The 22165-nt window shown below is 35.2% G+C and overlaps 2 protein-coding genes and 1 pseudogene across 2 annotated transcripts; 1 reads left to right on the top strand and 2 right to left on the bottom strand.

The window, feature by feature from the left end:
* Positions 1 to 4352: 4352 nt before the first annotated feature.
* LOC108992436 lies at positions 4353 to 6062 on the bottom strand (annotated as a pseudogene).
* Positions 6063 to 9401: 3339 nt separating this feature from the next.
* Positions 9402 to 9903, top strand: LOC108993260 (protein CHUP1, chloroplastic-like). Its single transcript, XM_035687724.1, has 2 exons — positions 9402 to 9488; positions 9587 to 9903. Exons 1-2 carry the CDS (start codon positions 9402 to 9404, stop codon positions 9875 to 9877), a joined length of 378 nt encoding a protein of 125 aa, XP_035543617.1. The 3' UTR covers positions 9878 to 9903.
* Positions 9904 to 11016: 1113 nt separating this feature from the next.
* Positions 11017 to 19607, bottom strand: LOC108992460 (probable cinnamyl alcohol dehydrogenase 1). The gene is made up of 6 exons (XM_035685760.1): positions 19485 to 19607; positions 18873 to 18986; positions 18566 to 18796; positions 12337 to 12625; positions 12071 to 12221; positions 11017 to 11437 (listed from the first exon to the last, which is right to left on the bottom strand). Exons 1-6 carry the CDS (start codon positions 19577 to 19579, stop codon positions 11241 to 11243), a joined length of 1077 nt encoding a protein of 358 aa, XP_035541653.1. The 5' UTR covers positions 19580 to 19607; the 3' UTR covers positions 11017 to 11240.
* Between the last annotated feature and the right edge of the window lie 2558 nt (positions 19608 to 22165).

Below are 22165 nucleotides of genomic sequence, written 5' to 3'. Positions count from 1 at the left end.
GGGACACAATTATTGGGATCTTAATATTTGTTTGGTGGGCTTGTACTTAATATATTCATGTAAACTCATAATAGCAAATGTTGTCTTGGACATGGTTGTTCTTAGTCTGGTTATTTTGCCCTCAAAACTATGCTTTTTGACTAGGATTAGTTTAATAGGCCATGCATTGTTGCTATGTCACATTGAAAATCAATTTTACTATTACTCCAGCATTTACCATTATGGGAGTGAGGATGGGATGATGTATCCAAGTTATATGGTTGTAACAACTTTTGTGGGTTTGGCTCTAGTGAGAGGACTGCCTGGGGATCATCAAATTGGACAAAAGGTAGTTTGGATCTTGACTTGCCTCTATTCTTTCTTTCTTTTTCTTTTTTTTGATAACCGTGGGTGTCTGGGCTAGCTTGCGCGCACCTCGACTAATCCCATGGGGCCCTGAAGTTAACAACCGACTTGCCTCTATTCTTCAAAGTCTATTGTATGGGTGTCAGTTGTTCTTCTATTGGATGTGCCTCCCCCATGGCTTTTTTATAAGGACAAATTAAGAACAACCTCAAGGATGGAACCTGGGCAAGGTTATGCTCTGCTCTTGTGGTTCTCATACCAGAATCTATTGGACGTTTTCCTATTTTAGTTAGTTTTTCAGCTTTAATTGAGAACCAACTTGTTCAGGTCTTCACTGAACTAAAAGATATTCTTTGTAAACAGTACAAGAAATTGTGCAGTATGAAAATGTGAAGCTACATTTTATCGAGAAATCCTTGAGTGTCAATCAAGCAGTGGCAAAGAATACTGGTGTCGGGGCTTAATGGCCATACTAGAAAGCATTCTTACGGAATTCAAGTACAATAACCCATATGTGAACACATGCATTTTTAGAATAGATGCAGTTGTGGGTTCGGTTGATGATGTTGTAGCAATTCTTTTCATAGTTCAGTTTACCCCACCTTGCCCAGCTTTGAAGGGAGAGGGTTCGTCATAGTTCAATACATCACAGTAGTGGACCAAGGCATTGTGGGCTTGAGTTTGAGTAATAAAGGTTTAGTCGTTGGGCTCAGTCCCTTTGTTGTATGTGATCCTATGGCCATTTCTTTTATGTGAATGTTATTCTGGAGTCGGGCCAAGACCCATTTACGATTTATTATAGTTGCTTGAACTGTCTCATTTTATTATCTGGTTAAGTTGGCCTCTGGCCCATTATAGATGTTCAGAGGGGTTTAGTATTTGTAGTGTGGAGTACACACTTGTAAGGATGCAAAATCTAGTTGAATTTCTTCTTCTTCTTCTCGAAGGTCCTCATCGTAGAAGTGAGATTAATATTCTTTCAAGTCTTTGTGGTATCTTACACATTCTGCCAGTCCTTTTGGTGTAAGGGAGCGTGCTGAGATAGATAGATGTCTGCTGCTCCGTTTCGATATTAACAATATGTTTTATATGATCTGTGAATAATAATAAAAATAATAATAATATAGTTTAAAAATATATGATAAGAACTGTGTTTTCAAACAGATCAGGCCAAACACAACCCCCTCCCCCAACTAAAAAGTTTATAATTCCCATGTACTGTCTAAATTTTTAATATACATAAAACTGTATTTCTTCAATTTTTTTGCTATAGTATCAAAATTTTGTATAGTTTCTATATATTATTTATTTTCAAGGATGTGGGCCACCAAAATTAAATTTAAAATAAATTTAAGAGAAATAATTAAATTATTAACATGGATCCCAACATTTTTTATTATACAATAATATTAGGCCTTGTAATATGAAATCTAAAGTGAAAACACAAGAAAAATCAGTTAAGATTTATAATCTATATGAAAACAAAAGTTGAGAGGTTGTATCTTTCAATCATCATTGAACAAGAAAAAAATTATTTAATGTCTCAATTGTAGCATTACATACGTACTAATGTGACATGAAGACATCTAGATTTTACATAAAACTTTACAAACTAGCTTAAATACCGAAATGGCATATTGTTTTCTAAAAGATCACGTACTTGACAGTTTCTATAAAGAAAAAAAATTCTAAATATTTCATGAAACATTGTCGTCATAAATCTCAAACAGATATTAAGTTATATTTTTAGAATTATATTTTTATATGTACCAATTATTAAAATTTAATTTTATATTTAGTTATGTTCTTATGATTTATTTTTAAATTAAGATTAATATTTATGTATTTTTATTTTATATAAACGTGTTACATGGTAGCTAGTAAAGTTGACTGCTCACTTGTCAAGGAGCTTCTATTCCTTTTACAAATATTGTTTTAGACAGACAATATTTTTATAATATTATAAAGATACCATTTATTCATAATAGAGTTATCAAAAGATTATAAAATTGTATTTTTGTCATTTTCTTCAAGTGTCATTTTCTTTATTCGAACTTAAGTTATCTCAAAAACAGTCTGTCACCCAATCAGTAAGAGAAAATGTAAGAAAAAGGCTTGAGATGGAGGAGGCATGTTAAACAATAAAGTATTTCATATATATACAAGTTATATATTTATACCTTCAATAACAAATTAATCAGAGAACCGTCCAACTGCAGATAGAATATTGAATTTCAGCTACACGCTGTAAAACTTGTCAAATAAAACTCGCTCCTTGCTTAAAAATGGAGTTTCTTTCATGATCCAAAGAAAACAATTGTGATCTGGATTTCCACTTACATTACTCAAAACATCAAAATAAATTATATGTTCGGAGATCTCAGAGTCATGTCAAGCTATCAACAGACAAGATCAAGTCGTGTACCGTAACATGAAGTTTGTTTACTAGTGATCATAGATACAAGTTTTAAATAGATAAATTTCGTACAGTCTTTTTGTAAAAATCTGGATCTCACTAAAAAAGAATTTTTTTTTTTACACGTTTTCATGATGGGATCCACTTTATTACCCGAGGCTTAATCTCTATTGGGACTTGTACAAATCATTTATCAAAAACTTTTGTGGCATCTAGCGCATGCTGCATAGTTATAATCTCTCATACTAGAATAAGACATGATTCTTTCTAAAAAAATGAAACCGGATATTTGTATTTGAGCAAAGCATAGAGTATGGAATTAGACATGTTGACATGAAAGTTGAGATTAGAACAAACACTCGGGGCCACTCGCTCACGTACATGACTTCCTATACTTTTCGATTTTGAATAATCCAACTACCATGAAAAGAAATTTTAAGTGAGATCATTTCTAAAAGTAGAAATAATTAATGGCCTATCCTTTCCATTAATGTAATGCATGGTTTTGATCTATGGCCCCATTGAAGATGATTGATTCTATATATGAATGGCAGTATTAAAATTCATGTATTATAACCACCCTTTATAGATTATGATGCATGTTACATACATGATTTTTCTTGTTTTCATTCGCTGAGATCAAGACCAATTCTCTCATCGGATAAAAAATTTTCTCATTAGTCATGACTATTCAGTACTACTCCACATCTCACACCCTATAAAAAAATACTTCCACATCCTATGAAAAATATCATTTATTGTATGCATTATAGTACTCTATGTCTAGAGCAATCGAGATCTTATTTTTATTTGAAAGCGAAATGTTGCAAGATAAAAAATTATAAATTTAGACGAGAATTTCGTCTTTCGCTTGAAAATTTTTAGTTATAAGCTAGTTTATTAACACATTAATACACGTTTGATGTGGAAGTCTGATATTCAATTAGCATAAAAGTTTATATTTTGGTTTTTTTTTCTTTATAATTATAGTGGTTAATTCCAAGGTAAGCTAAAAATAAATATTATATTTACACAATGATTTATAATCCAATAGAATTTTATTTAAAAATTCATCACTAGTGTTCATACCCGATAGATGCTTTTTATCATATAATATATATTTAAATATCTATTATTATTCTTTTGATATAGTGAGTCTTTAGTACTTATCTGACTTGCAAACATAATTATCTATTAATTACTGCAACAGTAGTTATTTAATTAAATTATAGATAGATGGCATGCATTTTATTGATCAGAGCATGCATTCATGAAGGTGGAGTACCTCGCAATTTACCAGAATGATACCTACTCGAAGGCCAAACCAGATGCCTTTTAATTTTAAATCTTTAATTTTTTATCTAATCATTACAACTTTTACAAATTTAAAAAAAAAATTAATACAATTTTTTCAAAGTTTAAAATAAAAATAATATTCAAACATTATATTCAAACATGACTTTTAAACTTTATAATATAATTTTTATTTAACTTTTATTGTCCTTTTCCAAAATTTAATAAAATATTTTAATTCAAATCATTTCACTACTATTCACAAAAATATACTCTAAATGTCCAAACAAAGTAAAAGTTACTTAATTAGTTTCATAAAACTTCTATAAATACCCATATTTAGGCTTCCAGGATTGAATTTGACTTCACTTGGGAACCCCACGAGAACGAGAACACCAGCAGTCTTCAGAAGCGCCATGTGTGGGTCAAATGGGTGATCACCAGATGCTGTGTCAATTATAAAGTCAAAGGACTTATCCAGGGCCTGCAAACATCAATCCAACATCAATCAGGATATGTCATCGATTTCGAAATCGCCAATGTGAACAGCACAACATAAGCTAGCTTTACAACAAGGTTATCTAATTAGACCTTCATCTGCTCTTGGTCAGATGAGAGCACAAATCTGTCGGCACCAAGCAAACTCAGGGATTCCTCCTTTTTGGATAAGCTAGTGCTGAAAACTGTCACATTCAACCCAAAAGCCTTACCAAACTTCACGGCCATGTGACCAAGACCTCCTAGCCCAATCACTCCTAACGATTTACCAGGTTGCAGGTTCATCTTGTGGCGCACCATGGGAGCATACACAGTAATTCCAGCACAAAGCAAAGGAGCTGCTAAAGCCAATGGATATTCGTCAGGTATGCTGAAGCAGTACCTGTATTCCAACACCAAATTACTTGATATCCGTAATTATTAGTGGTAAAACCTTGACAAATTCCTCGAGTGCCAATCTAGCTAGTAGGTCAAAATCACAGTAACTTGTCAAAAGAAACTCATCAATGAAAATTGTATCCACTTCCCAGAAGCATGCAAGCTCTAAAAACACATGAATCACAAGCAAGCAGATGTATATATTGATGTTGAGCAGACAGACCTAGCTAGCTACTTGATAAAGAAAATGTTTATAACCCTCTATAACTTATGTCCAGCCATTGGCGATTCTGACAATGGCATAGATCCATGGGAAGCCAGCTTAAGCGTTATGTCACCAACATTAACAAGCTGCTCCATGCAACATGATCACCATGAAACAAATGTCATATACATTGGCAAGTTATAAATAGCATCAGAGAACACAGCTTACCTTTCATGCACAACAATATAACTTGAAAATCCTCCTTTTGTAATAGTACCATCCGCATCCACACCATTAAAAGTGAATGCCATTCCTTCTGCACAATAAATTTCGTCTCCATCATTACAATACTCACAATCCCTGCATGAGTTGACATAGGTTCCCACTCCAATATGGTCACCAACTTTGAAGCGGTGAACACTGGAACCGACCTCTTTCACAATTCCAACAATCTCATGTCTGGTGTGCATGCAATTACAGATACATTAGTTCAAGGAAACCTAAGACTACGTACCCATGCATGGTATACATGAATTAGTCCACTTACCCAGGCACTAAAGGATACTTCGAATCCCCATGTCCATTCCTTGTCCAAATTACATCAGCATAACAAACTCCACAGTGTGTAATTATATATTATCGAAACATCGTCACTTCCAAGAGCCCTGAGTTGGAATTATATCATCCAAAACAGCACAAAATCAAACAAAACGCATTACAAATTAATTTAATAATTTAATTTATTCATTAAAGAACTTTTAAAACTATTTATTATTTAGGTACATTAATTTTTAAGACTTCTACTCCCAAACAAGCTGCCATTAAATATACCTGCGGCTGAACTTGTATGGTGATAAAAATCCAGATTCATCTCTTGCTGCCCATGCAAGGCAGTCAGCATTTTCACACGAGGAGCTCATTGTTGACCGTTTCTGCACAAAACAATCAATCATCATCATCATGAGTTTTTTCCAAAGAAAAAATAACTGGGGAAAGAAGCCAATGAAGCACGTTATAAAGCATTATTCCCACTTCTAAGCTGTACAGTTAATTTTTGAGAATTTCAGAAGAAAAATATTACTCATCATTACTAACTATATATAATTTTATTTATTTATTTATTTATTTTTAATAAATACATAGTGCACGAATTATGAGTAAATGTAGGCTTACTGGGATTGATGGAGGAAAAACACTTTGAGACTGGTGAGTTTAGAGATACACTCCCAAGTCCCAACTCTTCAAAAACCAAGGCAACACGGCCAATCTCCTCCTTTTATAGATAGTAACAGTGCGTGGACCTGGATTTATTAATGGACGTTCCACAAAATTCTCTACCGAACACCGAGAGTGCGTTTAAATATTGAATTAAGTTGAGATGAATTAAAATAAAAATTAAATTAAATATTATTTTTTAATATTATTATTATTATTTTAAAATTTAAAAAAAATACTTCCCTATTGTTGCAATGACTTACTGCCCACCAAACGCAACATAAATAGTCTGTATCATTTATTAATCTTTTCGGCTTTTAGTATCATTTCTGGACAACCCCACAATTGTAGGGCCCAATCGAATATCAATGTCAAAATTACGAGCAGGTCATGGAGCAGGAGGATGTACAATAATAGTCTGTATCATTTTTTAGGACAGGTTTGGAGTATAAGATGAAATATAAAATTTTCATTTCATTTTATCTTATTATTATATTTTTTAAAATTCTTATATAAAATATAATAAACAATTCAATTTTTTCAAATCTCAATACACTTTTTTTAAATTCTAAAATAATAATAATATTAAAACATAATATTTTAAACTTTAAAACAAAACACAAAATTCTCATCCAACCTCCAAACCTGTCCTTAGTTTTTTCCGCCTTTAGTATCATTTGTTCGTCATTCTACGACAACCCCACAATTGTAGGCCGGAATCATCATGCAGCACCACCAAAAATAGCTTGATACAAACATCGATCCATTTGTCGATGAAAAAAACATATTAATATGTATATTTATTTAATATAATTGGTCAAAAAATAAATTTTATTAAAAATAATATTAATTTAAATTTAAAATATAAAAATAATAATAATATTAATATATAGATTTATATGTAAACTTATATCTACATAATAAAATTTGAATAAAAATAGGAGATCGAGAATGGTGCTACCAGCAAAACAAATACAGATGTACTTTTTTTATTTTTCTTTTCTCTTTTCATATTTTTTATATATTCTTAAATATTTTTTTAAAAAAAATCAATTTACTAATAATTACTTTTTAAATTATTAGAAAAAATTAAAAAAAAAAACAATCGCTCCATTTTCTCTATTCAATTAGCATTTTTCAAAAAACAAAAATCAACCATTACTTTCATTTTTTTGGATAATTGATTGCTTTTCAAATTTCTGATTGTTTTAGATAATTGATATTTAATTGATGGGGGTACAATTTAAACCTCGTGGTAATTCAAATGCGTTGTCCTGCAAATGGTAATTTGACCTGATTTAACATAATATATCAACTTTATTTTAAAATTAAAAGATTATAATTTAATAGATGGTATTATGTTACAAATACGTCTTACACGACACATATTTATTTAATCAATATATGATTTGTTTTTTTTTTTATCCTTCTATTTAAATACATACATATTTAAGTATTAAGACTAAAGGATAAAAATGATAAATCATATATTAATTAAATAGATGTATGTGATGTAAGGGTTCTATGTAGAATTTTTCTAAATTATATATAAAATTTATTACTTAAAATTTATATGTAAATTAAATATTTCTCATTTATAAATTTAATTCTATTTAAAATAAAAAATTATTTTACTCAAAAACATATTTTATAAAAATAAATTTATAAAGAAAAATTCTATATAAAAGCTTTACACCATACATCTCTATCATTTATCATTTTTCCTTCTATCTTAATATTTAAATACGTGTGTATTTAAATAAAAACAAATAAATAACAAATCACGTAATAGACTTGTGTGGTATAAGAGTTTTTTTGTAACATTTCTCTTATCTGTAAGTTGATATGATTTAATATTATATATTAAATTATAAAATTATTATTATTATAAAATAAATATAAATGATATGAAGCCACGTAAATTGAAAATAATATTTAAAGAGTGAAGTATAATTTCTTTATTTAATAATGATAGTAATTAGTTTAAAATTTGAAAGGCCAATACTGACGAACGCGCTGACGTCCTTTTTTATGAAGTTTACACTTTTCCTGTTGTATCTAACTCGCATGTTCGTATATAATAAGTGTTTTATTTTATCAAATTTTATTAAATTTTAAAATTATTATATAAAATATAATAAATAATTTAATTTTTTAAAATTTTAAAATAATAATAATAATTTTTTTAATTTTTAATTTTTATCTTATTTCAATTTATTATCAAACCGCGTCTAAGAAGGCCGTTAGGTGTCACCTGCCCCAGCCGAACTCTAAGAACTAAGAAGGGTAGTTGGCACCGGCCCCCCTTCCCAGATTTTTTGAAACATTAAGTGTAGGCTTGAAATACAAGATAAAATATAAAATTTTTATTTTATTTTATTTTATTATTATATTTTTTTTAAAATTTTTATATAAAATATAATAAATAATTTAATTTTTTTAAATTTTAATATAATTTTTTAAATTTCAAAACAATAATAATATTAAAACATAATATTTTAAACTTTAAAATAAAATATAAAATTCTCATTTCACCCCTCAAATCTGTCCTGTTGAATTGAGATGGAAGTTAAAAAGTTGAATAAAATATTATTAGAATATATTTTTTAATATAATTTTTATTTTAAAATTTAAAAAAATTAAATTTTTTATTTTATTTTATATTAAAAGTTAAAAAAATTATAATGATTATATGATATGAGGTATTTTAAAAACAAACTAGACCGAAAAATATGTCACCAAAATGTTTTATATAGTCCTCACGTACTGTTTCACAAAACACCACTATACGCCAATTAACTTATTTCAGGGTAGTTATCCACATGCACAGCACAGAAGCTCAAACCCAGATGCCTTTTAATACACAAGTAAATTCCTAAAGAAAAACGCTACTTACAACCGGCCTGCGCAATCTTTGCGCAACCGGCAGACACGATTGGGTCCCACCTGGATCCCACCATCTCCTTTTTTTTCTTTTTTCTCCATCTTTCGGTCTTTCTCTCCCCATTCATATCAGTTTCACAAATAGTGCCTCATTTTGGTGGTGCTTTCATGAACCCAGATACCCATGAATCAGATCTCCAGCAGCAACAGATCCAAGAGAAGGAGGAAGAAAATCTCAAAAACCCGATGCTTTTAGTACTCTCTCTCTCTCTCAAACATACATGCGCCGCGCGCGTAATATGTTAAAAGTTCACAAAGAATTTTTAGAAATTTACAGTTTTTACATATTGCAGGATGAAGAAGAGGAAGAGAATACAATGACCAAAATTAGAGGGCAACGAAACTTGAAACCAAGTTTAGCTGGGAAAAAATGGTCTGAAGAATTTGAGTTTTTGATACATGACAAGGATTTGAGCAATGTGACTGAGATGGGGCTTGTACTGAGTTTGGTGAAGGAAGTGGAGCAGAGGAAAGTGACCATTGAAGGGAAACAGCTTGAATTGTATGGTCTGAAAGAACAGCAATTATCCGTCTTGTCCGTCTGTACCACAAGAGCAAAGGCTTGGCTGAAGCATGATTTGTAGTTTTTAAGTTTGAAGAACCTCTTATTTTATTTTTAGTTTTATGTAATGTTTAAACCTGGAAGTATGAATTTTTTTGCATCAAATGTTTGAAGATCATGAGTAATAGAAGATCCATTCTACCATTTGAGGATTGTGTTAGATTTGTAAGGATCACTTCTGTTAGATTTTTCTCAGGAATAGAATGCTTCCAGTTGAGAGGTGGTGTTGCTATTTGAGAAGATGAAAAGATGAAAGGGGAGAGAAAGAGACGGAGAAAAAAGAAGAAAAGGAGATGGTAAAGGAAAGGGAAATGGTGGGACCCAATTCTGTCAGCCGGTTGTGCAAAAGTTGCGCACGCCGGTTGTAAGTAGCATTTCTGATTCCTAAAACCTAATCAAAGCCAACCATTATGGGCTTTTGAGTTTAAATATGTGATGAATGCATTCAAATTTCAACGTGCACATTTTCTGAAGAAGCATTTCTCATTTCTTCAGCAGTTCATTTAATAGTATTAATATCGTGTTTCATATATTTTTAAGTTAGATTCTAATAACTCAGATCTTTAAAATTGGACTTACGAAAACAAAAAAGAAAGCAGTTGGGAGAAGGCGGCTTTGCGGCCAGAGAGTCTCCAATGTCAAAATCAGTAGAGTATTGTAAAAGTTTATAAATAATGTGAGTCATGAGATCAGAAAGATGTTTTCGTACCTGAAATTTACTATTTATACCAAGAGTTTGGGAGAACAGATTGTACCTGCCTTTATGGACCCTATGTCATTTTCATTGTTTCTTTTGTCAGAATCATTTAAATGCGGCATGCTTCTCTAACAGTGCCATTAATGTGACGTATTACTCGGATTGTGATGCTATTAATGCGGTGTGCTAGTTTGCACACCCAACAACTCCTTAAAAGTGAATTCGATAACGATGAATAAGTATTAGTGTATAAACTTTTATATACCTTTAATGGGTGCCAAAATGTCGACAAATATGAGAAGTGTATATCCCAAAAACAATGTTTGAGGTAATTGGTTCCCTGTTCTGGTTGAGGAAGGTTTTTTTTTTTAAATCTCTTGTAAACAAGACAAAACAAATCCATTGCCAAATAGATTTGCCCTGCAAGCATACATGAAAACAACACAAAATGACTAAGAATTTAGTAGTCCAAACTTCTAATTTTTAATGAATCATCCATGTCACAAAACACCACTCTACGCCCAGTTCACTTATTTTAGGCTAGCTGCCCACTTGCACAATACAGAAGATCAAACCCAGATGCCTTTTAATACACAAGTAAATTCCGAAAAACTTAATCAAAGTTAGCCACTGTGGGCTTTTAAGGCATGCATTTAGAAGAAGTATTCCTCATTTGATCTTCAGCAGTTCATTTAAGGGATTTCTCAATATCAATCACAAACCGGTACTTCACATCTCTCTTCAGTAGCCTCTCGATAGCTTCGTTTGCATACTCAATTGGAATTACTTCTATCATTGGGTAAATTTTACGAGCAGCACAGAAGTCTATCATTTCTTGTGTAACTTTTAATCCAGCGGTTATGCTACCAGAAACAGTTCTCATTCCTGCCAAAAGTTCAATTCACATGCATGCAGCTCATTACACATGTTAAAAACTCTCAAATTCCTACTTGCAACACTCTTAAGTATAATACCTATGACATGGCAGGCAGTCAAACTAATCATTTTTTATGGCTGATGGAACAACAATATCAATCAATGACTGTCATTTCAATGGTGTTACGCAGGTAATACGACTGACTTCATAAATTTAGAATGATAATAACAATATATACTAATATTGTTTGGTCTGTACTGATGTGATGAAATAAAAAATATGTGAATTATTTGAATTAAAATGTTTTATAGAGTTTTGAGAAATTTGAGAAAAAATTGAATAAAAATATTATAAATTAAAATATTACTATAATATTATTTTTAATATTATTTTTAATTTTAAAATGCTGAATTATTTTTTGTATTTTGTTTAGAAAGTAAGGAAAATTAGCTGTAATTATTAGATAATTAATTGAAATGTATTTATATTTAAATAATATTTGAATGTACATTCAAATATGGTTAAGACCATATGTGAAACCAAACATGTTGAGATGAGACAAATACGGTTAAGACCATATGTGAAACCAAACGAGGCCTAAATAAAACAGTAAATGAATTTCATAAAGCTTATTTAAGTACCAATATTTAGGCTTGCAGGGCTGAATTGGACTTCACTTGGGAACCCCACGAGAGCAAGAACACCACCAATCTTCAACAGCGACAAGTATGGATCAAATGGGTGATCACCAGATGCCGTGTCGACTATAAAGTCAAGGGACTTGGCCAGGGCCTGCAAACATCACGACAACCATCAATCCAACAACACTCAGGATATGTCATCGATTTCGATATTGCTAATGTGAACAACGCAACAGATGCTTTACAACAAGGTTATCTAATTCTACCTTCATCTGCTCTTGGTCAGATGAGATCACAAATCTGTCTGCACCAAGTAAACTCAGCGCTTCCTCTTTTTTTGATAAGCTAGTGCTGAAAACTGTCACAATCAACCCAAAAGCCTTCCCAAACTTCACTGCCATGTGACCAAGACCTCCAAGCCCAATCACTCCTAAAGATTTACCAGGTTGCAGGTTCATCTTGTGGCGCACCATGGGAGCATACACAGTAATTCCAGCACAAAGCAAAGGAGCTGCTGAAGCCAATGGATAGTCGTCAGGTATGCTGAAGCAGTACCTGTATTGTTAAATATCAACCCAATGTGTGAATATGAATGTGAAATTGTCTTGTAAAGCTGCACCATAAATTAAGCTTTTCCTCAAGCATTTATGGTGTCTCCAAAATATCAGAAATATCTCCCAACAAGTGTCTCAAATTGTCAATAGTGGTGGCTGTAGATTAGTTTGTCCCCTGAGCTTTCTCCTATAAAAGGAGATCAGTTGTAAACGAAATGAGAGTGTGGAAATCCAAAGAATGCAGTGTAGAGATAGTTTTGTTAGAGTTTGTATATTTTGAAGAAATTTCGAAATATATTGTTTCCGTTACAGTGGATGTAGGCAAGTTGCCGAACCACTTACATATTGTCTCTATCTTGTGTTTGAGTGTGTTTCTGGATGGTTTTGGTACAACAATTGGTATCAGAGCTTCGGTTTTGTGCTATCCAGAAAATTTAAGTTGATCCAAATCAACTTTTGATCACACCAGGAGGTTCGTCTTGAGAAGACGAACACGCTGCCGCAAACGGAATCAAAAACGGAGGCCGGAGAAGCTTACACGCGCTCCTAGAAGGTCGGAAGGTGCGATTCACGCGCCAACGCTCGTCCAGAGGTTGAAGACGAGTGCTTCACACGCGCCCACGCGCCCCCACTCGCGCCAGAGGTTGAAGACGAGTGAATCACACGCGCCCACGCGCCTCCACTCGCACCAGAGGTTGAAGACGCGTGAGTTACACTCTCTCACGCGCCCCCACGCGCTCCAGAGGAAGACGACGCGTGAGTTACACGCTCCACACGCGCCCCCACTCTCGCCACGCGCTCCACGCGCTCCACCTGCTGTTCCGGTTCGATCTGGACCGTTCAAAATTTCAGATCTGTTTTTGGCTTGTTTTAAGCCATTCGGAGTCCGATTTCAACGATCCAATAGTGGTTTCCAACTATTTGGATCATTCCGGACTCATCCGTACGGTTGAAATTTTGAAATTCATTTTACAGAAGTAAGTAATTTTTCAGATGGAATCAGAAGGAGAAATTACAGGTGATAGGAACTCTGGAAATGCTAGTAGCTCTGGGCGTAGATCCATGGTGTCAAATGCCAAATTTGAAGTTGAGAAGTTCGATGGAACTAATAACTTTGGTATGTGGCAATGTGAAGTCATGGACGTTTTGATCCAACAAGAGTTGGATATTACGCTAGAGGATAAATCGGAGGACATGACGGAAAGGGATTGGGACAAGCTTAACCGACAAGCTTGTGGTACAATCCGTTTGTGCCTTGCCAAAGATCAAAAGTATTTTGTCATGAGAGAGACAAAAGCAAGTGAACTTTGGCGGAAATTGGAAGAAAAATACTTGACAAAAAGTATTGAGAGTCGCTTATACTTGAAGAAGAAGCTCTTCAGGTTCCAATTTCGAGAAGGTATGTCTATGTCAGATCACTTCAATAGTTTCAATCATATACTTGCTGATTTGCAAAACTTGGATGTAGAAATCCAAGATGAAGACAAGGCTTTACTTTTATTAAATTCCTTGCCTGATACATATGAGCATTTGATTACAACACTTTTGTATGGGAAGGAAAAGATTAGTTTTAACGATGTATCTAGTGTTTTGATAAATAATGAGTACCGTAGAAAAGATAAGGAGGTACAGCTAAATACATCAAATGAAGCCTTTATAGCAAGAGGGAGACCAAAGTCGAAGTATCCAGGAAAGAAGAAGGATTCTCAATCGAGAACACGGGCCACATCACGTGATTCATCAGTCGGAAAAGGACTCGCCAAAGATGAATGTGCCTTCTGTCACAAAAAGGGGCATTGGAAGAAGGATTGTCCCAAGCTAAAGGGGCAACAGAAGATCCAACCCTCCACAGCCAATGTCGCCAACAGAGATGAAGATGCAGATCTTGCCTTGACAGGTCTATCATTCATTTGTCATTCTGATGAATGGATAATGGATTCTGGGTGTACCTATCACATGTGTCCCAATCGGGACTGGTTTACTGACTTCACAAAGAGTGATGGAGCAGTACTTATGGGCAACAATAATGCTTGTAAGACTCAGGGAATAGGTAGCATCCGCCTGAAGCTGCATGATGGAACTGTCAGGACATTAACAGAAGTTCGATACGTTCCAGACTTGCGGAAGAATCTTATCTCACTTGGAACTCTGGATTCAAAGGGATTCAGAATCACCATAGAAGATGGAATTCTCAAGGTGGTAATGGGAATTCAGGTGACTATGAAGGGCTTAAAGCGAGGAAATCTGTATTTCTTGCAAGGAAGTACTGTTAGTGGAAGAGCTTCCACAGTCTGTGAGAAGCTAGATGAGACTGATGATGACACCACCAGACTTTGGCACATACGTATGGGACACGCCGGAGAAAAAGCTTTGCAAACACTTGTAAAGCAAGGTTTACTCAAAGGTGCCAAGACTGGAAAATTGTCTTTCTGTGAAAACTGTGTATTAGGGAAGCAGACGCGGATCAAGTTCGGAACCGCAGTTCATAGTACACAGGGGATACTTGACTATGTGCACTCCGATGTTTGGGGACCTACCAAAAATGCATCTTTGGGAGGTAAACATTGGTTTGTAACATTTGTTGATGATTATTCTCGTCGTGTATGGGTGTACACGATGAAGCATAAAGATGAAGTGTTGAAGATCTTCCTTGATTGGAAGAAAATGATCGAGACTCAAACCGGGAGGAAGATAAAAAGGCTTAGATCTGATAATGGAGGTGAATACACTCTAGACCCCTTCATGGAAGTATGCCGAAAAGAGGGAATTGTAAGACACTTCACTGTACGAGGAACACCGCAACAAAACGGTGTGGCAGAACGAATGAATCGTACTTTACTAGAGAAAGTACGGTGCATGTTACTGGATGCTGGATTCAGTAAACAATTTTGGGCTGAAGCTGTGACGTATGCATGCCACCTCATCAACCGATTACCCACAGCTGCCAATGGCGGGAAGACACCCATTGAAATGTGGAAAGGTACACATGCTACTGATTATGACTCTTTACATATTTTTGGATGCCCAGCTTACTATCATGCTAAAGAAAGTAAGCTTGATCCTAGAGCTAAGAAAGCAAAATTCTTAGGCTTTAGTATTGGTGTAAAAGGGTATAGACTCTGGTGCATAGAGTCAAAGAAGGTAATAATCAGTAGAGATGTTACATTCAACGAGTCTGAGATGCTCAAGTCACATGAGCATAAAGACTCCCATGAAGGCAGCCATGATAGCGAAGCACCTTGTGAGTCACAGAAGGTGAAGTTTATTACGCCAAAAGAATCAGGAGTCGCTAATGGAGAGCATGGACAACTTGAAGTTGATAGCCCAGTCACTATATCTCCAAGCCAACCTGAATCGATTGCAACAAACAGGCCGAGAAGAGAGACACGTTTACCAGCACGTTTTGCAGACTTTGTGACGTATGCACTGCCAGCTGAAGGAGATCAAATCCCAACCACTTACAAAGAATCCATACAGTCTAGTGAACAGGCTGAATGGAAAAGTGCAATGAGCGAGGAGATGCAGTCTCTTCATAAGAACCAGACATGGGAGCTTGTGCCGCTTCCAAATGGAAAGAAGTCAATTGGTTGCAAGTGGGTTTTTAATCAGAAAGATGATCAAGCTGCTAAAAGTGGTGTGCGATTCAAAGCTAGATTGGTAGCCAAGGGCTACGCTCAGATAGAGGGAATTGACTATAGTGAAGTATTCTCTCCTGTTGTAAAACACTCATCCATTCGGATATTGCTAGCTTTGGTTGCACAACATGATCTTGAGTTAGCTCAGCTTGACGTAAAGACAGCTTTCTTACATGGTGATCTGGAGGAGGAGATTTATATGTCCCAACCAGAAGGTTTTAAAGAAGCTGGTAAAGAAAAATGGGTTTGCAAACTGAAGAAATCTCTCTATGGGTTGAAGCAGTCACCTCGGCAGTGGTACAAACGCTCGACCACTTCATGATTGGCTTGAAATACACTCGTTGCCAATACGATCACTATGTGTATTTCAAACAACTTGCAAATGGATCTTTCATATATTTGCTTTTATATGTAGATGACATGTTGATTGCATGTAAAAGCAATGTGGAGATAGATCGATTGAAAACTCAATTGAGTCAAGAATTTGAAATGAAAGATCTAGGAGAAGCACGAAGAATATTGGGGATGGAGATTAATAGAGATAGGGTGAAAAGCACAGTTCACCTCACTCAGAAGCAGTATCTTGAGAGAGTACTACAACGTTTCAACATGAACTTGAAGACGAAACCTGTAAGTACTCCAATGGCCCCATATTTCAAACTTAGTGCATTGCAGTCTCCTAAAAGTGATGAAGAGCGGGACTATATGAAGAATGTCCCGTATGCAAGTGTTGTAGGAAGCTTAATGTATGCCATGGTGTGTACACGACCTGATATCTCTCAGGCCGTCAGTTTAGTTAGCCGATATATGCATAATCCTGGAAAGACACATTGGCATGCGGCTAAATGGATTCTACGGTACATTCTAGGGACCGTAGATCTTGGTTTAAAGTTTGAGAAGAATGAAGATAGTCTAGTAACTGGATATGTTGACTCAGACTATGCTGGTGATCTTGACAAACGACGATCGACAACTGGATATGTGTTCACTATGGCTGGAGGACCAGTTAGTTGGCGATCTATCTTGCAGTCTACAATTGCACTATCCTCAACAGAGGCTGAATACATGGCTGTAACAGAAGCCGTGAAAGAAGCCATTTGGTTACAAGGACTGGTAACAGATTTGGGCTTTAAACAGCAAGAGGTTACCGTTTACTGTGACAGTCAGAGTGCAATTCATCTGGCCAAGAACCAAGTGTATCATTCTCGAACAAAGCATATAGATGTCCGCTTTCACTTCATACGTGAGATATTAGATGAAGGGGACATTCTACTTCAGAAGATTGGCACTGAAGACAATCCAGCAGATATGTTGACGAAAGTCGTCACAGGGATCAAATTCCAACACTGTTTGGAATTAATCAATATCTCACACTGCTGAGCACCTTCAGGTGCATTGGTGCCTTAGGGCGCATTTGATAGCGGAAATCTCTCATGGCAGATATAATGAGTATTTTAACGAGGGGGTGAAATCATTTGAAGGAAGCATCAGTTTGCAGCAGCTTTAAATATGACACACATGGGTGGAGGGGGTGATTGTTAAATATCAACCCAATGTGTGAATATGAATGTGAAATTGTCTTGTAAAGCTGCACCATAAATTAAGCTTGTCCTCAAGCATTTATGGTGTCTCCAAAATATCAGAAATATCTCCCAACAAGTGTCTCAAATTGTCAATAGTGGTGGCTGTAGATTAGTTTGTCCCCTGAGCTTTCTCCTATAAAAGGAGATCAGTTGTAAACGAAATGTGTGTGGAAATCCAAAGAATGCAGTGTAGAGATAGTTTTGTTAGAGTTTGTATATTTTGAAGAAATTTCGAAATATATTGTTTCCGTTACAGTGGATGTAGGCAAGTTGCCGAACCACTTACATATTGTCTCTATCTTGTGTTTGAGTGTGTTTCTGGATGGTTTTGGTACAACATGTATTCCAACACCAAAATTGATATCCAGCTTATCATGTCCAGCCATTGGCAATTAATTCTGACAATGGCGTAGATCCCATGGCCTTATGTTACCAACATTAACAACTTCCATGAAACATCCCCAGGAAACAAATGTCATATAAATTGGCAAGTAACTTCCACATTATCATGTCAACTCTAGTTTGCCTGAACTTAGAATATTATTTCCTTTTTCCCAAGTAGATGAGGTTGAGAGTTTTAGATGTAATTACTTATATGCAAATATGAGAAATATCATCATGCATTCAGCAGTAACTGGAAGGGGTTGATATTTTATTCTATAATCGTGAACTTTATATTCGAAGGAAAATAAGAAGAAAATAGCATCAGAGAACACAGCTTACCTTTCATGCACAACAATATAACTTGAATATCCTCCTTTTGTAATAGTACCATCCGCATCCACATCGTTAAAAGTGAGTGTCATTCCTTTTGCACAATAAACTTCTTCATCATCATTGCAATACTCACAATCCCTGCATGAGTTGACAAAGGTTCCCACTCCAATATGGTCACCAACTTTGAAGCGGTGAACATTGGAACCGACCTCTTTTACAATTCCAGCAATCTCATGTCTGGTGTGCAATTACAGATCATACATTAGTTCAAGGAAACCTAAAACTACTCGTGATATACAATTAATCCACTCACCCAGGCACTAAAGGATACTTCGAATCCCCATGTCCATTCCTTGTCCAAATTACATCAGCATAACAAACTCCACAGTGTGTAATTCTTATTGAAACATCGTCAACTCCAAGAGTCCTGAGAAAGATTTCCAACGTTAATTATCGATAAGAATATCATGTTAATTAAACAGGAGAAAAACAAGCAAAATGTATTCATGACGCAAATTTCAATTAATTTTCTGTCATAGTTCCCCCAAAATTTATAGAAAGGCATATATGGGATGATTATTATCAATAACTTCATGATATGAGAAATCCAAATCTAAGATTCACTTCTAGCTTATTTTTTCAAATAATTTATATTAATTTAAGTAAATTACTTTCTCCATCATGAACATCCAAGACAATAAAATGACACCTCAACAAAATCCGTGGCCTATCCTTTCCATTAAAGTAATGCATGGTTTTGATCTATTATGGCCCCATTGAAGATGATTAATGATTATGAATGGCTGGATTCAAATTCATGGATAACAACCCTTTATAGATTATGATGCATATTACATACAGGATGTTTCTTGTTTTCATTCCTTGAGATCAAGACCAATCCTCTCATCGGATTAAATAAACATACCTGCGGCTGAAGTTGTATGGTGATAGAACTCCAGACTCATCTCTTGCTGCCCATCCAAGGCATGAGTCATCAGCACTTGCACTTGAGGAGCTCATTGTTGACTGGTTTAGCACAAAACGATCAATATTCATCTGTTTGTCCAAGGAATAAATAATTGAAGAAAGAAACCCATCAAGGTTATAAAGCCAAGGCTCTGACCCAAAATAAAAAATAATGCGCATATATATATATATTATAATCTAGTCTAATTTTTATATTTCCCTTCATTTTTTATACGCTTGTTCTTGTTCTTGTCCACAATTTATATATAACTGGCACCGGCTAATGCTTTTAAATGACCAGTCTTAACAGATGCCTTGAGAATTGTCAATAATTTTTAATAGATATTTCTTAGATCATCAAATTAGAATTTGGCCTCATTTAAAATTGCAAATAATAGCTCAAACTGAGCAGAAACTGAGGTTCCTACCTTTGATCAAACAAGAGATCATCGACTTTCAATATCAGCTCAGAAAAAAATGAGACATCTTTGGGTAAATATATTATAACCACTCAAATCTTAAACTCTCGATTATCGCTCAAGTTGTCATGAGCTGATAAACACACAAAAAAAGAAGCAACAGAGATGTACGTGGACACGAGCAGCGAAGAGATTCTGTTGGCTTGCCGGGGTTGATGGAGGGAAGAACACGAAAAGTGAGAGACTCTCAAAGATAGTAGTACTCCAAAAGCACAACCCCCAGGCCCCAGCTGCAAGACAAAAAGCCAGCAAAACTGATGATCTGTACGAGGATGAATCTCTTTTCTCATTTTCTTTATTGAGTGGACAAAGGCACGGGGAGACAAAGTAGCTTTTTTCATCTTTATTTATTGCACTACAAGAAATCAAACATTTTCCAACGATTTTAAAATCTTCTCGAAAAAAAAAATCGCCGCAAATAGAGGTTATTTCCGGCAATTTTCAAGTCGTCGTTTAATTTTCAGTGCGAAGTTGGGAAATCATGAGGGGAAATGTACAAATTACTTTTTGCGGCGACATTTGTGCCTTTTGCAGCGATTTGTGTCGTCGCAACAATGTTGTATAAATTGTAACGGCATTAAATTTTCGTCGATTAAATAAAATCGTCGCATTACATACTATTTGCGGTGAACATTGTCGCTGTAAAAACAAATGCACACATTTAAACTTATTAGCGGCGAGTCAAAAGCGCCGGAAAAGCTCATTAAATTTAAAACCCGCGCGTTAGGTTTTCCCCTCCTTTCGTTCCCTCCAACTGTCTCTCCCCCTTCCCCCTTTCTCTCCCTAGTCCCTTTTCTCCCTCAAGCCTCCGCCGCGCACAGCCCGTCGCCAACGGCCCCATCACGCCACCGCGACCTCACCTCAACAGCCATCCCCTCCTTCTCCCCCAGCCCCCACGCCAATCTCTTGATGGCCTCACCTCTCTCTCTCTCTCTCTCAGATTTCTCTATATCGCCGTCGCCGGGGGCTCCGTTCACCACCACCCACACCTCAACGACGTCACCAGTCCTCTGTCGGAGCCCTTTCTCCTCTACGCCTAGCCTAACAGCCCGAGGCCCTCCCTCTCTCCCTTGCTCTGTTTGCAACCCACTGCCACCAAATGAGGAGGAGGCATGGGGAGTAGGGCAGATGAGGCATCTGAGGCTTGCCAATTTGATTGGGTATTGCTATAATGGAGATAAGAGACTGCTGGTTGCTAAGTACATGCCTAATGATACTCTTGCGGAGCATTTGTTTCACTGTATGTATGGTTTCTAGCATGGGTTCTTTTTTTTTTAATTCTTGATTTATTGTTTTAGCTATGGCCTGTGTATCTAAGAAGAAATTCTTATTAGTTCTTAGGTTGCTTTGATTCAGATGGTCTCTTAAGCTTGTCCTTTGTATTTTAAGATTTTCTTTGAATCTTAAAACTCATTTGTGAGCTTTCCATATTTGATTGGCTTCAATATTTTTTTCTATTCAGTTAATGGGATTGTTTGCTGTGGAACTTGGATAGTTTTTATGACATTGATAAGTCTAGTGTACCAGTTACATGTTTATGAGTTCCATAAGTAGTAAACTCAGATGGCCATCGGTACAAGGGAAATTGTTGTCCACAGAATTTTGAGAGATGATTAACTGGTGAACCTTTTTCAAATTCACCATTTTTAGTGCAACTTTTTGCTATTCTCTATTAATCCTTTATCATTGAGTTGAATGAGCTTTATCATTGGGTTCCTTTGGTAGATTCAAACCTTGTTTATGCTTTACAAATGTGTGTGCATTATTTGCCATGCTTTTATTCATGACCTTAGACATTTATATCCATTGTTTCAGGAAGTATATTTCAAGCCTTAAACTTGCTAAAGCTGGCAAAATAGGGCCCCTCATTGATGAATTATTTGTTATTTGGCTTGGTTTCTTACATATTAGTTTTTACATCTTAGATATTTTACTTGCTTGGTGACACTTGTTATTAGTTTTTACATCATTTGTAAGTTTGGTTTTGTGCTTCCCACTTGTGCAATTGCTTTTTTGAGCAAGAACATACAATTTTTGCTTAGAGCTGATTTTGGTTGAAATTTGAGTTCACTTGGTACTTCTCATGTCACCTCTTGAGGTTGAGATGGAGGGATGGAATAAAGGAAGAGAAAATGAAAAATAAGAGGTTGAAATGTTAAGA

Source organism: Juglans regia, chromosome 2 (genome assembly GCF_001411555.2).
Source record: "Juglans regia cultivar Chandler chromosome 2, Walnut 2.0, whole genome shotgun sequence".
Taxonomy (NCBI): domain Eukaryota; kingdom Viridiplantae; phylum Streptophyta; class Magnoliopsida; order Fagales; family Juglandaceae; genus Juglans; species Juglans regia.
Note: the sequence above shows the minus strand (reverse complement) of the source record. Positions and strands in the feature narration are given on the sequence as shown.

Excerpts from the sequence above, each read along its gene's own strand:
- LOC108993260 (XM_035687724.1), top strand. The coding sequence starts at position 9,402 with ATGAACCCAGATACCCATGAATCAGATCTCCAGCAGCAACAGATCCAA. Across the intron at positions 9,489-9,586 it reads TCAAAAACCCGATGCTTTTA|GATGAAGAAGAGGAAGAGAA; the intron begins GTACTCTCTCTC and ends TACATATTGCAG.
- LOC108992460 (XM_035685760.1), bottom strand. The coding sequence starts at position 19,579 with ATGAGCTCCTCAAGTGCAAGTGCTGATGACTCATGCCTTGGATGGGCA. Across the intron at positions 18,797-18,872 it reads AAGTATCCTTTAGTGCCTGG|ACATGAGATTGCTGGAATTG; the intron begins GTGAGTGGATTA and ends ATTGCACACCAG. Across the intron at positions 12,222-12,336 it reads CTGACCAAGAGCAGATGAAG|GCCCTGGCCAAGTCCCTTGA; the intron begins GTAGAATTAGAT and ends TGATGTTTGCAG.